The sequence below is a fragment of the Siphateles boraxobius genome, unplaced genomic scaffold, assembly GCF_051911475.1.
Source record: "Siphateles boraxobius isolate OS27281-9 unplaced genomic scaffold, OSU_SipBor_1 274, whole genome shotgun sequence".
Classification (NCBI taxonomy): Eukaryota; Metazoa; Chordata; class Actinopteri; order Cypriniformes; family Leuciscidae; genus Siphateles; species Siphateles boraxobius.
In genome coordinates this window covers 463315-480000 of record NW_027508892.1, presented here as the reverse complement: position 1 = coordinate 480000, position 16686 = coordinate 463315, and the positions used below count along the sequence as shown (strand labels likewise).

The window sequence follows — 16686 nt, the reverse complement described above, 5'->3', positions numbered from 1 at the left end:
TAATCTGGTGTTGTGTGTTGTCACGTGTTCAGTAATCTGGTGTTTTGTGTTGTCACGTGTTCAGTAATCTGGTGTTGTGTGTTGTCACGTGTTCAGTAATCTGGTGTTGTGTGTTGCCACGTGTTCAGTCATCTGGTGTTTTGTGTTGTCACGTGTTCAGTAATCTGGTGTTGTGTGTTGTCACGTGTTCAGTAATCTGGTGTTGTGTGTTGTCACGTGTTCAGTAATCTGGTGTTGTGTGTTGTCACGTGTTCAGTAATCTGGTGTTGTGTGTTGTCACTTGTTCAGTAATCTGGTGTTTTGTGTTGTCACGTGTTCAGTAATCTGGTGTTTTGTGTTGTCACGTGTTCAGTAATCTGGTGTTGTGTGCTGTCACGTGTTCAGTAATCTGGTGTTTTGTGTTATCACGTGTTCAGTAATCTGGTGTTTTGTGTTGTCACGTGTTCAGTAATCTGGTGTTGTGTGTTATCACGTGTTCAGTAATCTGGTGTTGTGTGTTGTCACGTGTTCAGTAATCTGGTGTTTTGTGTTGTCACGTGTTCAGTAATCTGGTGTTGTGTGCTGTCACGTGTTCAGTAATCTGGTGTTGTGTGCAGTCACGTGTTCAGTAATCTGGTGTTGTGTGCTGTCACGTGTTCAGTAATCTGGTGTTGTGTGTTATCACGTGTTCAGTAATCTGGTGTTTTGTGTTGTCACGTGTTCAGTAATCTGGTGTTGTGTGCTGTCACGTGTTCAGTAATCTGGTGTTGTGTGTTATCACGTGTTCAGTAATCTGGTGTTTTGTGTTGTCACGTGTTCAGTAATCTGGTGTTGTGTGCTGTCACGTGTTCAGTAATCTGGTGTTGTGTGCTGTCACGTGTTCAGTAATCTGGTGTTGTGTGCTGTCACGTGTTCAGTAATCTGGTGTTGTGTGTTATCACGTGTTCAGTAATCTGGTGTTGTGTGCTGTCACGTGTTCAGTAATCTGGTGTTGTGTGTTGTCACGTGTTCAGTAATCTGGTGTTGTGTGTTGTCACTTGTTCAGTAATCTGGTGTTTTGTGTTGTCACGTGTTCAGTAATCTGGTGTTTTGTGTTGTCACGTGTTCAGTAATCTGGTGTTGTGTGTTGTCACGTGTTCAGTAATCTGGTGTTGTGTGTTGTCACGTGTTCAGTAATCTGGTGTTGTGTGCTGTCACGTGTTCAGTAATCTGGTGTTGTGTGTCGTCACGTGTTCAGTAATCTGGTGTTTTGTGTTGTCACGTGTTCAGTAATCTGGTGTTGTGTGTTGTCACGTGTTCAGTAATCTGGTGTTTTGTGTTGTCACGTGTTCAGTAATCTGGTGTTGTGTGCTGTCACGTGTTCAGTAATCTGGTGTTGTGTGCTGTCACGTGTTCAGTAGTCTGGTGTTGTGTGTTGTCACGTGTTCAGTAATCTGGTGTTGTGTGTTGTCACGTGTTCAGTAATCTGGTGTTTTGTGTTGTCACGTGTTCAGTAATCTGGTGTTGTGTGTTGTCACGTGTTCAGTAATCTGGTGTTGTGTGCTGTCACGTGTTCAGTAATCTGGTGTTGTGTGTCGTCACGTGTTCAGTAATCTGGTGTTGTGTGCTGTCACGTGTTCAGTAGTCTGGTGTTGTGTGTTGTCACGTGTTCAGTAATCTGGTGTTGTGTGTTGTCACGTGTTCAGTAATCTGGTGTTTTGTGTTGTCACGTGTTCAGTAATCTGGTGTTGTGTGTTGTCACGTGTTCAGTAATCTGGTGTTGTGTGCTGTCACGTGTTCAGTAATCTGGTGTTGTGTGTCGTCACGTGTTCAGTAATCTGGTGTTGTGTGCTGTCACGTGTTCAGTAGTCTGGTGTTGTGTGTTGTCACGTGTTCAGTAATCTGGTGTTGTGTGTTGTCACGTGTTCAGTAATCTGGTGTTTTGTGTTGTCACGTGTTCAGTAATCTGGTGTTGTGTGTTGTCACGTGTTCAGTAATCTGGTGTTGTGTGCTGTCACGTGTTCAGTAATCTGGTGTTGTGTGCTGTCACGTGTTCAGTAATCTGGTGTTGTGTGTTGTCACGTGTTCAGTAGTCTGGTGTTGTGTGTTGTCACGTGTTCAGTAATCTGGTGTTGTGTGTTGTCACGTGTTCAGTAATCTGGTGTTTTGTGTTGTCACGTGTTCAGTAATCTGGTGTTGTGTGTTGTCACGTGTTCAGTAATCTGGTGTTGTGTGCTGTCACGTGTTCAGTAATCTGGTGTTGTGTGCTGTCACGTGTTCAGTAGTCTGGTGTTGTGTGTTGTCACGTGTTCAGTAGTCTGGTGTTGTGTGTTGTCACGTGTTCAGTAATCTGGTGTTGTGTGTTGTCACGTGTTCAGGCTCACGTTCACTGAAGACGAAGTCGCTGGCGATGTCGAAGGGCTGGATCTGTGTGTCGGTCATGTAGACGGTGATGCCCTTCTGATGGTCACTGGAGATCATGGTGAGCGTTTGCTGAGCCGAACACACATACGAGCGTCCAGCGGGAGTGACCAGCGCTGAGAGGAGGTGTGTGCTGGCCGTGTGTTTCCCCGCTGCACACACGCACACACACACACACACACACACACACACACACACACACACACACACACACACACACACACACACACACACACACATACACACATGGTTATTACACCTCCACCAGAACTCTGATCAGCAGAATGATCTGTTATTCACTGCAGTTCTAGCTAAACTAGATTGAACAAACAGTTGAAATGGTAGAGAAGCAGCCAAGTTCCTGAAGCGAGTCTTCAGTCGGGGTGTGTGTGTGTGTGTGTGTGTGTGTGTGTGTGTGTGTGTGTGTGTGTGTGTGTGTGTGTGTGTGTGTGTGTGTGTGTGTGTGTGTGTGTCAAGTCGAGTCTACTTCATTAATACATGGCTTTTGACAATATAGAAAGCAGCTTTACAGTGATAACAGGAGATTACAGTAACAGAGATTGTTTAGGCTTTACAGCAGATCTAGAATAAAGTTATTGTCCAGATAAAGTTAGTTTTGATTGATTCACTTCCGTTGTAAAGATCATTAGTTATTAACTTAGCGGCCGCTAACACACACCGTTCAACAGAAAACAGAAACTTTAATGTGTTCCGGCCGTCCACACACACGACAGTGTTTGAGCTCGAGAACACAAACCTTCTAAAAAGACTAAAATTAGCGTAGATGCCATTCTTCTTATGATGTAACGAGTACATCAGGATTTGAGGGAAGTGTTCCCAGTTCCGGCTGATCTAAACTAAGCAGCCTAATATTGAATTATAGAAGTCTATAGAGTGTTATGTGAATGCTAAGCCAAAGAGATGTGTTTTTAGTCTAGCTTTGAACTGACAGATTGTGTCTGCTTCCCGGACAATGTTAGGAAGATTGTTCCAAAGTTTTGGTGCTAAATAGGAAAAGGATCTACCGCCAGCAGTCGATTTATATATTCTAGGTATTATCAACTGGCCGGAGTTTTGAGATCGCAATAGACGTGAAGGACTATAATGCGTTAAGAGCTCGCTCAAGTACTGGGGAGCTAAACCATTTAGTGCTTTGTAAGTAATCAGCAATATTTTAAAATTTAAACAATGTTTAATAGGGAGCCAATGCAGTGTTGACAGAACCGGGCTAATATGGTCGTACTTCCTGGTTCTGGTAAGAACTCTAGCGGCTGCGTTTTGAACTAGCTGTAGTTTGTTTATTAAGCGTGCAGGGCAACCACCCAGTAGAGCATTACAATAATCTAGCCTTGATGTCATGAACGCATGAACTAGTTGTTCCGCATTTGTCAATGAGAGCATATGACGTAATTTAGATATATTTTTAAGATGGAAAAATGCGGTTTTACAGATACTAGTAGACACGTGACTTTCAAAAGTGTGTAAAAGCGCAGTGATGGTCGGTGTGTGTGAGTGTGTGAAAGCGCAGTGATGGTCGGTGTGTGTGAGTGTGTAAAAGCGCAGTGATGGTCGGTGTGTGTGAGTGTGTAAAAGCGCAGTAATGCCGCAGTGGAGAACTCAGATCTGCAGTGTTCGGCTTTGTGTCTCAAACCAAAAACATGCAGAAGAAAAGCTCATTTTCAACAATAAAAGCTCATCAATCATGAGCATAAATAATATCAATAATCTGCAGGTTAAATCCAGCGTAGAGATGTTCCTGAGGTTACATGAACTGGAGCGTCAAATCACAAATCAAGTCTATATATGTAAAAGATGAGGATTATTTACTGATCTTAATCTGTAATCGATCATTCATCTTATTTCCAAGACAAATGTGCCGTGTGTGTTTTACTCACGATTATAAGCGCTAATGAAGTGTGTCTTCTCTGAAGTATCATAGACCAGCTGAACCTTGTTCATCTTCCACACTTCTGTTTCCTTAGCTTTCCCATCACTGCCCATCGTGTGTTTCTCCTACACACACACACACACACACACACACACGCGCGCGCGTGAATAATCCACATGAAACAGTGAAGTGCAGTGATGATGATCATCAGTTTCTGCTCGGATCCAAACCTTTGAGAAGAAGATTCGGAATGTGAAGGAGTGATTGATCCATGAGATGTGAAGCTCCGAGTCGCTGTTCCCGCATTTCCCTGCAATCTGAGCTCCACGCGGGATTGACACGGACGCCTGCTCCGTTATTAGCTGCACACGCACACACACACACACACACACACACACACACACACACACACACACACACACACACACACACACACACACACACACAAATATATATATGATATAAGCATCATCTCATGTTTTAAGTTTCCAAACGCTTAAAGTATCCTGATGGGATGAGCAGAATAATGATGTTTTAACTGGAAACCGTGTTGCTGGTTTTATTCTATTAGATCAACGGTTCATTTAGGATTCAGTGAGACAGGATAGAGTCGCTCACGTCGATTCCATTCAGCGCCAGAACATCGTATGGAATCAGGAATTTCACCGCAAACTCCGCCATCAAGCAGGTCGTTTCATTTTCCCGGACCACAAAAATGTCCCGGTCGGGATTCGCTGACAGTCCGGAGAGATTCTCCACCTCCTGCTCCGCAGAAACACTGAGCGCTGACAGAGAGCCTGTGGGAAACCAGGAGAAACCATGAGATCATACAGTCTCACACACAGTTAATGAGTCTCGCCTTCTACTCTATTTCTATTGTGTGGAATTGTGTTCGGAGATGCTCTTTGTTTCGTCCACCGGTGTTTGAGACACACAGTTTCTCTGCAGTGAAACAAGAAACACACATTCTATTCTGGACACTAAACTCAAATCAACACGATGGAATGGCAACATTTTTGAGAAACTACAACTGGGAGCAGATTTCTTTTTAGAATTGTGTAGTTTTCATCAGTTTCTCTTCAGCGGATCTTACATGTGTGCTTCTTTCTCATTCTGATAAATGAATAGTGTAATAATAATTAAGCGTCTGTTACACGAATGTATGTAACAGAATCAAACTCCCAGCAGATCATCCTCGCCGGCTACTGTAGCCTGTACTGTAACCAGCCTCATATTTAATGAAGTTTGCATCATTGATTCTGTTATCTTCCTGCTTGTGAAGCTGCGTATTGAATGCGTCTGTATCGTATAAGGCGCTATATGTAAAAATAAACTATAGGTTATTATGCCATAAACATGCGAGCAGAACTTACCGAGCAGTAGAAGTGCAGCGCAGTGAAACTCCATCATGAAGAGAAGATCCTGCAAGGAATGAGCGGAAGATTCCAGAGGAACTCCAGCATCAGATGCAGGTGCGCGTGATTCACGCCTGCAGACGCTCGCGACGCGACGCATCACTCGTGCGCTCGGACACTCCGCGGACCCCGCACTGCAGCGCGACACGAGCCCGTCCAGCGATCACATCATCATCATCATCATCATCATCATCCTGTGGGCTTCACTCCTGCTCGCGCACGTTAAAGTCCCTCGGTGATTTTCCGCAGAGAAACGCTATAAAGGGAAAGCTTTTTCTGCAGGGGATGCACTTTATTGCATTTAGTAAAAAAACAAAAACATCCTTTTATGGGACACTGGGGTTAGTTGTCACATGGTCTGCATCTTCAGGATCTATCAGGGTTTTAATGCGTTTTAGAACAGTTTCATAAAATGGAATCATTTTTTAGCAATATACAATAAAACACACACGCATACATTCAGACGAGTATTTTTTAAAAATTCATAAACGTGGCTTGTTGTGTGTAATTTTAAGCAGTTACAGTTTTTGAGAGTTTTCTGTGTGTCAGCTTTTACATTTTTGTGAATTCTTTCTCAATTGCATTTTTTAATGATTAAATTATTACATAGTTTAAATTAATACCTTTTTCGCTGTGATTTTGTATGTACATTTCTGAAATAGTTACCTCTGATGATAATCACTCTAAATTGTAATCTAGACTCATGTATTTTCTGTAAAGCTGCTGTGAAATGATGTGAATTGTGAAAAGCGCTATACAAATAAATGTGACTTGAAAATGTGTGAACGCAGAGGCTGTTTAATGACAGGCTATATTGTGACAACTTACCCCATATTGTGTGACAACACTCTCTGCTATAGTGTAACGAGTGTTAAATGGAGAGAAAAACACACGTACACCATTATTGACCGGGGCAAAACCAATTATTGCCCTAACATAAATTACTGGTATTCAAAACACTGGCACAAAAAAAGAAAGAAAAAGTAATATACATTTTTTGTAATACTTTAACTAATGTTAACTAAAGAACCTTTTTTGTAATGTATTTACTAACAAACAATGAGCAATACATTTGTTACTGTATTTATTAATATTTGTTAATGTTAGTTATAAAAATACAGCTGTTTGTTCACGTTAATTCACAGTGCATTAATTCATGTTAACAAATACAACCGTTGATTTTAACATTAGTAAATGTTGCAATTAATATTAACTAAGATTGATTAATACTGAAGTATTGTTCATTCTTAGTTCATGTTAACTAAGGTAGTTAACTAATGTTAATTAATGAACCTTATTGTAAAATGTTACCAAATTTTTTTCCAGAAGTGCTGGTGAAATGTGAAACACAGATTGTCTGTTTGACAGATGGCCATATTGCTGAAACGGCATCAGCTGCAGGAAAATGACGCAAAATCTCCATAACAATAAGAACATTTATGTCCTAAAACATTTACCTAGTTAATATCGTTATGTGTCCCATACTCTTGTATTATATTGAAGCTTCAGTAGTTCGTGCTCATGAGAGATTCATCCGCTCATGATCAGGTATTTGGAGCAGCTTTACACTGAAAGTCAAACTCACACTTGACTGCACTAATGCTGTCGATGCTCGGCTTGCTTCCCACTTGAGGATGGCTGTTTGCCAGGGGAAACGTCTCTGACCTCGCGATACAGCGTACGGATGGATCCGAAGCTCTGCAAGCCTCTCCGCTGCTCCGCTTGAGCTCCGGGAACGTGAATCTCCTCAACATCCGGCCACCGAGAGCGCTCACGGATCTGTTCCCGGCGTTCCCGGGGGATTTCCGCTGGGATTTGCTCTTACTGCGCTCCGGGGCCGCCGCTGCCAGAGCGCTCGTTGGTAAACTGCACCTCTTCTGATAATAGCAGTCATCAAACCTCCGGACGGGCAGATGTTTCTTGGCTTTCTCAAGCTCTTCTTTGGCGCTTTTGCCGAAAGGAGTTAATAAAATGCCAAGAGGACCCGACGGAGGAGAATCAGGAGTGCAGCTTCTGCATGGCGTTTTGGAGGGTCTCGGTGAATAAAACAGGGCAGGCAGGAGATTGTTCGAGCTGTTAGGCAGATGATCCAGGTGTTTATGTCGAGGTTTTGATGTTGAAACACTAGAGAACATGAGGCCTTGTGATGAGAACGCATCACTTTCCCTCTCATATTCCTCAATAGAGTCCATCGACTGGATTCGGTTCCGCAAACCAAGGGATCTTTTCCGGGTTAAACCGACGTGAAGGCGATTCCCGTCTTCAGGTGGAGCTCTTCTCTCACTGGGCTTCTCATCTTCATCGATGCTCACGGTGGAAAGTCTTTCAGCCAGCGTGTCGTCATGAATCCTCCTGGAGAGACTCCGGAGCGCCTGTAAACACTCCGTGTGTCCGAGATGCTTCGCCACCTCGACCGCAGAATTTCCCACCTTGTTTTGCCGGTCGATCTGTAGTCCCAGTCTTTTAAAAGCGCGCACCAGGAACTCCACGACGGCTGGACGACTGGCCACAACGGCATACATGAGTGGCGTATTCCCCCAGGAGTCCGCCGCCTCGGGATCGGCTCCGTTCTCCACAAGGATCTTAACGGCATCCAGGAATCCCATCTCACAGGCGTAGCTCAGCGCCGTACGCCCGCTCTCGTCCGGCCGGTTCACACGCGCTCCTCTCTGCAAGAGGAGATTCATGAACCTGCTCCTCGCCTCCGTATCCTGGAGGAACACGGCGGAAACCAGAGGCGTCTGCGCTCCCTCCGTCTCGGAGTCGATGATCTTCCCATCCAGAGCGTCTAAGATGAACCTGGCCAGGTGGATCTTGTCGTTGGAGATGGCGTCCAGAAGGATCCTGGTGTCTGTCTTGGAGTCGAGCTTCAGCATGTTTAAGACTCGTTCCTCAGGCAATCGTCTCTCCGCCGCTGATCTCCACGCTCTTTATACTGCTGCACTGTGGAGTTTCCAGGACAACACGAATCTCATTATCACACTTTATTGTTCATAAGTGGATGTGTATTAATGTGCTGATTGTAATAAGGACTTCTGAAAGCGCCGGCTGAATGATATGAATACATGTGCCAATTACTGCATCTGATTATTGACTGGAAAGGGGGAGATTTAACTAACTAACTAACCTTAACCCAGTCTATTGATACAGACACCTTTCTTCTTTATTCATATCTTCGGATAAATGACACATTTGCAGCGTTGTACATCGAACAGATGGAGGTGCTTTTGGTTGTTTTCCACATAATATGTCGCTGATATCTGACATATATCAGTAAAAATGAAAATGCTATACATACTCAACAGAGAATATCATTTACTCCGCAAACGTTTGCTGAACATTTAATGTGCTTTCAGCCACATATCTATGAAATCAGAGGAATTTCCACACAGTGAATGAAATGCGGCACAAATGTAACACAAGTTAGCGAAACAGCTGAAAGCAACTACTGGTTCCAAAATCAGGCCAAAACGAAGTCTGTTTCTGGAGTTAGAAACAGCTTTCTGTAAAAGTTTGCTTTGGCTGTAAAACACCTCTGAACACCCATTGGTCGGTGATGATGTAACAGGTGGGTGTGGCTCTGAGGCTCCGCCTTCTTTGTCGTAAAAATCTTCAGTTAATTTCTTCTGTTCAGACGCAAGTAAAAACATGAACACACTGGAGAGTCGTAACTCTTATATTCTATCATGTTTAATAATGTAGAGCAGCTAGCTTTAAAGCAATCTATTGTATAAATTGGTATATAAAGATTCTTTAGATTATTAAATGTTCTTCACGCTAAAAAATGTGGTTGTTTTAAGAACAGATCACTGAAAGGTTATTTGGAAACCAGAAACGGCTTTTATATGGCATTTCTGTGAAAACACTTTTGGAAGCTTTATTTATAAGAGTGCAGCGGTTTTCATGAAATGACACTGACAAACAATTAAATAAACATGCAACAGTTTTCATTTAACACCTGGAATAGTTTATTGGTACACATACTATAAAACAGTATTAAAGTAGCAGGATAACAACAGTATTTTTTGAGTATTTTCATTGCTAGAATTTTGACAAATACGATATATATATATATATTTATATATAAATACAAAAGCACCCACAGCATGATCCATTGAGCTACAGAAAGACAAACGAATAGAAATTCAGAGCGACAGTTCTGCAAAAATAATCTGCTTTTCCCGCAAACTATAATTTAGAGCAAAAGTCTACAAGGAAGTCGCACAACAGAAAACATTCATCTAGTGCAAAAAGCTTCTAAGAAATCAAATGTAGTCTTAAACTACCTGCTATAATATATGTATCTTTATATAAATAACCCCTTATTTTGGCATTTATCATAGTAAAATAATTTAAAGGTCCTACATGACATTTAGTGGCACATTTGTAAGCGATGGATTTTTAAAGCACTTTGCTTTCACACGAGATATGTGGTCACCGCCAAACACTTAAAAAACATGATGCAAAGGAAAAGAAGAAAAGGGAACGAAACCAATAAATGGAAAACCCACGACAACCAATATACATATGATTCCAAAATCCCTTAAGTGCTCGGCAAATACGAGCCGGAATAAACAGTACAATCAATCACCTCTCTTTAAAACAAGTCAACCTAACAGATCAGACCTAAAAGTGAGAGAACACAAACACAAGTGGAACCAAAGTTCAGCGTCGTGTCTGAGACAAGTAAATAGTTTGTGTTGATGATGCGTCCCAATCCATATGGATCAGAACCAGCAAGCGTCCCCGCTACGAGATTGAGGTTGGATCCGTCGCGTACCGAACAGCGAAAGCAAACTCCTTGAGCACCATCTACATCTCAAAGCCTGTTTAAAAAGTGTCACTGCTAAAACAAAACAACATATGGGATAAAATGACTTGTGCATCTTAAAAATGGACGGGAACGGACGATAAAAGCACAGGACAGCAGAAGAACTTGTGTGGATTCCAGACTCTACATTCTTACTGTACTGAGGAAAGCTAGTGCTCTGCTACATAGTCAAAGGTCCTCGACATCCTATCACATAAAAAGTGCTCAGGACATTAAACTAGCGCATCGTTCACAGGTACTGTGCTGACGACATTAACTAAACCGTCTGTTAATCAGACTCGTCCGCTGGCCTGGCTCTGCTACGGGTGAGATTCGGGTTGAAAAGTTTACTTTTGAGTCACCCATCATGGCTGCAGCTCTGCTGATGATGGACGGCCGCAGTGGACTGTAGAAAAACACGCGTGTGTGACGGGTCTGTCCCACCAGCGCCGTCTTCACCGTGGGGGCGGAGCTACAGCACCAGCTGTGGGAGGAGTTAGCTGCTGTGGGTGGGGTTAGAGCTGAGGTAGGGAGAGTGGGCAGGGTCGGACCTGAGGTAGGGAGAGTGGGCGGGGTCAAAGCTTAGGTAGGGAGAGTGGGTGGGGTTAGACCTGAGGTAGGGAGAGTGGGCGGGGTCAGAGCTGAGGTAGGGAGAGTTGGCGGGGTCAGAGCTGAGGTAGGGAGAGAGGGCGGGGTCAGAGCTGAGGTAGGGAGAGAGGGCGGGGTCAGAGCTGAGGTAGGGAGAGTGGGCGGGGTCAAAGCTGAGGTAGGGAGAGTGGGTGGGGTTAGACCTGAGGTAGGGAGAGTGGGCGGGGTCAGAGCTGAGGTAGGGAGAGTGGGCGGGGTCAGAGCTGAGGTAGGGAGAGAGGGCGGGGTCAGAGCTTAGGTGGGGTTAGGGAGAGTGGGCGGGGTTAGAGCAAAGGTAGGGAGAGTGGGCGGTGTCAGAGCTGAGGTAGGGAGAGAGGGCGGGGTCAGAGCTTAGGTGGGGTTAGGGAGAGTGGGCGGGGTTAGAGCAAAGGTAGGGAGAGTGGGCGGTGTCAGAGCTGAGGCGCGGAGAGTAGGCGGGGTTAGAGCTGAGGTAGGGAAAGTGGGCGGTGTCAGTGCTGAGGTGCGGAGAGTGGGCGGGGTCAGAGCTGAGAGTGGGCGGGGTCAGAGATGAGGTAGGGAGAGTGGGCGGGGTTAGAGCTGAGGTAGGGAGATTGGACGGGTCTAGAGCTGAGGTAGGGAGAGTGGGCAGGGTCAGAGCTGAGGTAGGGAGAGTGGGCGGGGTCAGAGCTGAGGTAGGGAGAGTGGGTGGGGTCAGAGCTGAGGTAGGGACAGTGGGCAGGGTCAAAGCTGAGGTAGGGAGAGTGGGTGGGGTTAGAGCTGAGGTAGGGAGAGTGGGTGGGGTTAGACCTGAGGTAGGGAGAGTGGGCGGGGTCAGAGCTGAGGTAGGGAGAGTGGGCGGGGTCAGAGCTGAGGTAGGGAGAGAGGGCGGGGTCAGAGCTGAGGTAGGGAGAGAGGGCGGGGTCAGAGCTGAGGTAGGGAGAGTGGGCGGGGTCAAAGCTGAGGTAGGGAGAGTGGGTGGGGTTAGACCTGAGGTAGGGAGAGTGGGCGGGGTCAGAGCTGAGGTAGGGAGAGTGGGCGGGGTCAGAGCTGAGGTAGGGAGAGAGGGCGGGGTCAGAGCTTAGGTGGGGCTAGGGAGAGTGGGCGGGGTTAGAGCAAAGGTAGGGAGAGTGGGCGGTGTCAGAGCTGAGGCGCGGAGTGTGGGCGGGGTTAGAGCAGAGGTAGGGAAAGTGGGCGGTGTCAGAGCTGAGGTGCGGAGAGTGGGCGGGGTCAGAGCTGAGAGTGGGCGGGGTCAGAGCTGAGGTAGGGAGAGTGGGCGGGGTTAGAGCTGAGGTAGGGAGATTGGACGGGTCTAGAGCTGAGGTAGGGAGAGTGGGCAGGGTCAGAGCTGAGGTAGGGAGAGTGGGCGGGGTCAGAGCTGAGGTAGGGAGAGTGGGTGGGGTCAGAGCTGAGGTAGGGACAGTGGGCAGGGTCAAAGCTGAGGTAGGGAGAGTGGGTGGGGTTAGAGCTGAGGTAGGGAGAGTGGGCGGGGCTAGAGCTGAGGTAGGGAGAGTAGGCGCAGCTAGAGCTGAGGTAGGGAGAGTGGGCGGGGTCAGAGCTGAGGTAGGGCGGGGCTAAAGATCTACAGACGGCAGGAACTCTCGGGGTGGAGAAGATGGAGCCTGAGGGACAGACGGATGAAGACGGAGCCCGAGGGACAGACAGACATCTTCAGCACTCGTGACTCGTGTGGGAGATCGTGAGGGTTTCCTCTGGTCTTCTCAGTGGACTGACGGAGCGTTCACACCACTGTGGCTGGTCTGCGGTCCATGTCCTCCTCCAGCTTCACCATCTTCTGCATGTCTTTGGCCTGGAGAATCACAGCAGACATGCCATCAGATTCACATCCATCCATCAATCTGCCATCCATCCTTCCATTCATTCATCTACCCACCCATCCATCCATCCATCTACCCACCCATCCATCCATCCATCCATCTACCCACCCATCCATCCATCAATCCATCCATCTACCCACCCATCCATCCATCCATCCATCTACCCACCCATCCATCCATCTACCCACCCATCCATCCATCCATCTACCCACCCATCCATCCATCTACCCACCCATCCATCCATCCATCAATCCATCCATCTACCCACCCACCCATCCATCCATCCATCTACCCACCCATCCATCCATCCATCTACCCACCCATCCATCCATCCATCCATCCATCCATCCATCCATCTACCCACCCATCCATCCATCCATCTACCCACCCATCCATCCATCCATCTACCCACCCATCCATACGCCATCCATCCATCCATCAATACATCCATCCATCCAAACATCCATCCGCCATCCATCCATCTACCCATTCCATCAATCCATCCATCCGCCACCCATCCATCCATCAATCCATCCATACATTCGCCATCCATCCATCCATCCATCCATCCATCTATCCATCCATCTACCCATTCATCCGCCATCCATACATCCATCTATCCATCCATCTACCCATTCATCCGCCATCCATACATCCATCTACCCTTCCACCCATCCATTCATTCATCCAGATCTGTTGTCTAGAATAATAAAAAAACGGTAACACTTTACAATAAGGTTTAATATTTGTTAACATTGGTTAGAAAAATGCTTGTACAGCATTTATTAATCTTAGTTCATGTTAATTTAAATATTTACTAATGAATTATTAAAATCAAAAGATATGTCTGTTAGTTTAATTTAATGGACATGAACTAATGTTAACAATGATTAATAAATACTGTAACAAAAGTCTTGCTTACTGTTAGGTAATACTAGATGTATGCATTAACAAACATTAACAAGTGGGAGCTTGTTATAAAGATGCTGTTCATTCAGACAGTGACTTATTCAGAGCTATCTTCAGTAAATAAATTAAAATGATTTTCATGTAAACTTCATGAAAAAATCAATCCTGGGTTCATGATGAAGAGAAAAAAGTCTAAGTAGTTTGGTATATTCTTTTATCATCCAGCTCTTTTACAAAAAGAAACACTTAAAGTTAACACTTTACAATAAGGTCCCATTGGTTAATACATTAGCTATCATTAACTAACAATTAGGAATACATTTGTTACAGTATTTATTAATCTTTGTTAACATTAGTGAATAAAAATACAACTGTTAATTGTTAGTTCTTGTAAACTAATGTTAACAAAGTGTTTTAAAGTGTTACCTACAACTATTTGAAAAACTCATTGGATGTGAAGTTCCACCACTAACTAAATCATCTGATGACTCGTTCCCTCACCGAATCAATCTAACGACTCTTGATTCAATCACTGAACTGCAGGCCATTCCTTTCATCATGTCCAATTTAAAATGAGAGCAGAATTACTAAAATATTAATTGTTGAAATCAGAATCAGTATTATGTTCTTTATGATTCTGTCACCAACTCGATCGCTGCTGAACGCCCTGATTCTCTGTTCATCGTGGAGTGAATACTGGATGCTGTAGGAAACACTTTCAAACGCTTGTGTTCAGTAACAGCGAGTGACTCACGGTGTGAATGACTCATGTGGACAGTGATGAGTATCGTTTCATAACACAGGAACAACGGTGTGATGACAGTAAATCATACTGAGACTTTCAACAGGCTCATCTGAAATGCTGCAATGACATGATTAGTATATATAACTAATCAACTAACTAGCTCTTTATATATATATATAGTGTATATAGAGTCCTTTCTGTGAGAGCAGCATGGGCTTAATTTGATTTGGAGCTCAACGTCCAATCAGCTGCCAGATACTTGGCTTCTCTATGATGATTGGCCGAGCTGTCAAATGGGCGGGACCTTCCAACAAATGACCAATTACTGAACATGTGATGTATGTGACAGACAGCATTTAATGTTTTAACTTAATTTTTATGCAATTTTAAAAAACAAGACTTCACTAAATGCTTCTCCAGTAAATGTATATTGATTTAATTGTGCTGGAAAACAAGGCAAAAACACAGAGGAAGAACATGATGTTTTGCGGCGGGTTTTTCTCCGTTTAGTATGTTTGAGAAGCAGTAACCCTCAGTGAGGCAGAAACAAGGCTGACAAGGAAACTGAAGATAAGGGAAAGCGATGGTGAGCCTACCTGGAGTCTGACTGTTTGCATGATGGGATTTCAAAAGCTGTTCAAAGAAAAGGCAAATCATATTTAAGGCATGGCTTCGGATGTCACACGTACAAAATATGAAAAATGGAGGACAAAATGCAAATCATATGAAATCAAGAGAAGGGTGACCATTCATTAATTTCAGCTAACTGTTGAAGATCTAGCATGTTTAGCTAGTAAACGCGTCCCGTGTCAGTGACGGCTAGAGGTTTTACCTGCTCGTTGAACTTCTCGAGTTTCTCCAGCTGCTCACGCTGGTTCTTCTGTAGCTGTTCCAGCTCCTTCGCCTGCTTCATGGCCAGCTGAGACGAAGACACGGAAGAGCATCTCAACAACACATCAAAGTCACATAAACATCACGCTAACGTCACGTCAATGTCAATATCATGACAATGTCATGTGAATGTCACGCCAACGTCACGTCAATGTCAATATCATGACAATGTCATGTGAATGTCACGCCAACGTCACGTCAATGTCAAGTCAACATCGCATCCACGTCACGTCAACATCACGTAAATGTCAAGTCAACATCACGTCAATGTCAAGTCAACATCATGTCAATGTCACGTCAACATCACGTCACCATCACGTCAATGTCATGTGAATGTCACGTCAACATCACCTCAACGTCATGTGAATGTCACGTCAACATCACGTCAACGTCATGTGAATGTCACGTCAACGTCATGTGAATGTCACGTCAACATCATGTCAACGTCATGTGAATGTCACGTCAATGTCACGCCAACATCATGTGAATGTCACGTCAACTTCACGTAAACATTGCGTCAACACATAAATGTCAAGTCAACATCACGTCAACATAATGTGAATGTCACGTCAATGCCACGCCAAAATCACGTCAACGTCATGTGAATGTCACGTCAATGTCACGTCAATGTCACGCCAACATCACGTCAACATCATGTGAATGTCATGCCAACGTCAAGTCAACATCGCGTTAACAACACGTAAATGTCAAGTCAACATCACGTCAATCTCAAGTCAACATTACGTCAACGTCACGTCAATGTCACGCCAACGACACGTCAATCTCAAGTCAACATCACGCCAACGTCACGTCAATCTCAAGTCAACATCGCGTCAATGTCACGCCAATGTCACATCAACATTACGTCAACGTCACGTCAATCTCAAGTCAACATTACGTCAACGTCACGTCAATGTCACGTCAATGTCACATCAACATCACGTCAACATCATGTCAACGTGACGTCAATGTCACGCCAACGTCACGTCAACATCGCGTCAACAACACATAAATGTCAATTCAACATCACGTCAACGTCACGTCAATGTCACGCCAACGTCACGTCAATGTCAAGTCAACATCGCATCAACAACACGTCAGTCAAGTCAACATCACATCATTGTCAAGTTAACATCACGTCAACATCACGTCAATGTCAAGTCAACATCGCACCAACAACACGTCAGTCAAGTCAACATCACGTCAATGTCACGCCAACGTCACGT

General features: G+C 44.7%; 2 protein-coding genes across 7 annotated transcripts in view; both read right to left on the bottom strand.

Moving 5' to 3' along the window:
* lamp5 (lysosomal associated membrane protein family member 5) overlaps positions 1-5869 on the bottom strand; it is a 12548-nt gene extending 6679 nt beyond the window's left edge. The window contains exons 1-5 of the mRNA XM_077245649.1: positions 5641-5869; positions 4886-5064; positions 4498-4629; positions 4275-4392; positions 2343-2531 (exon numbers count right to left, since the gene is read on the bottom strand). Coding sequence (XP_077101764.1) covers positions 2343-2531; positions 4275-4392; positions 4498-4629; positions 4886-5064; positions 5641-5782 — 760 coding nt within the window. The 5' untranslated portion in view covers positions 5783-5869. The remainder of the gene's footprint in view (positions 1-2342; positions 2532-4274; positions 4393-4497; positions 4630-4885; positions 5065-5640) is intronic.
* A 6398-nt stretch (positions 5870-12267) lies between these two features.
* plcb4b (phospholipase C, beta 4b) overlaps positions 12268-16686 on the bottom strand; it is a 146284-nt gene continuing 141865 nt past the window's right edge. For 4 of the 6 annotated variants that reach the window (XR_013207528.1, XR_013207531.1, XR_013207529.1 and 1 more), the window contains 3 exons: positions 15402-15488; positions 14579-15202; positions 12268-12887 (listed from right to left, as the gene is read on the bottom strand). Coding sequence is in view for 1 of the 6 variants with exons in the window: in XM_077245641.1 (XP_077101756.1) it covers positions 12799-12887; positions 15166-15202; positions 15402-15488 (213 nt within the window). In the remaining 5 variants the exon portion in view is untranslated. The remainder of the gene's footprint in view (positions 12888-14578; positions 15203-15401; positions 15489-16686) is intronic. The other 2 variants (XR_013207532.1, XM_077245641.1) reach the window with 2 other exon arrangements.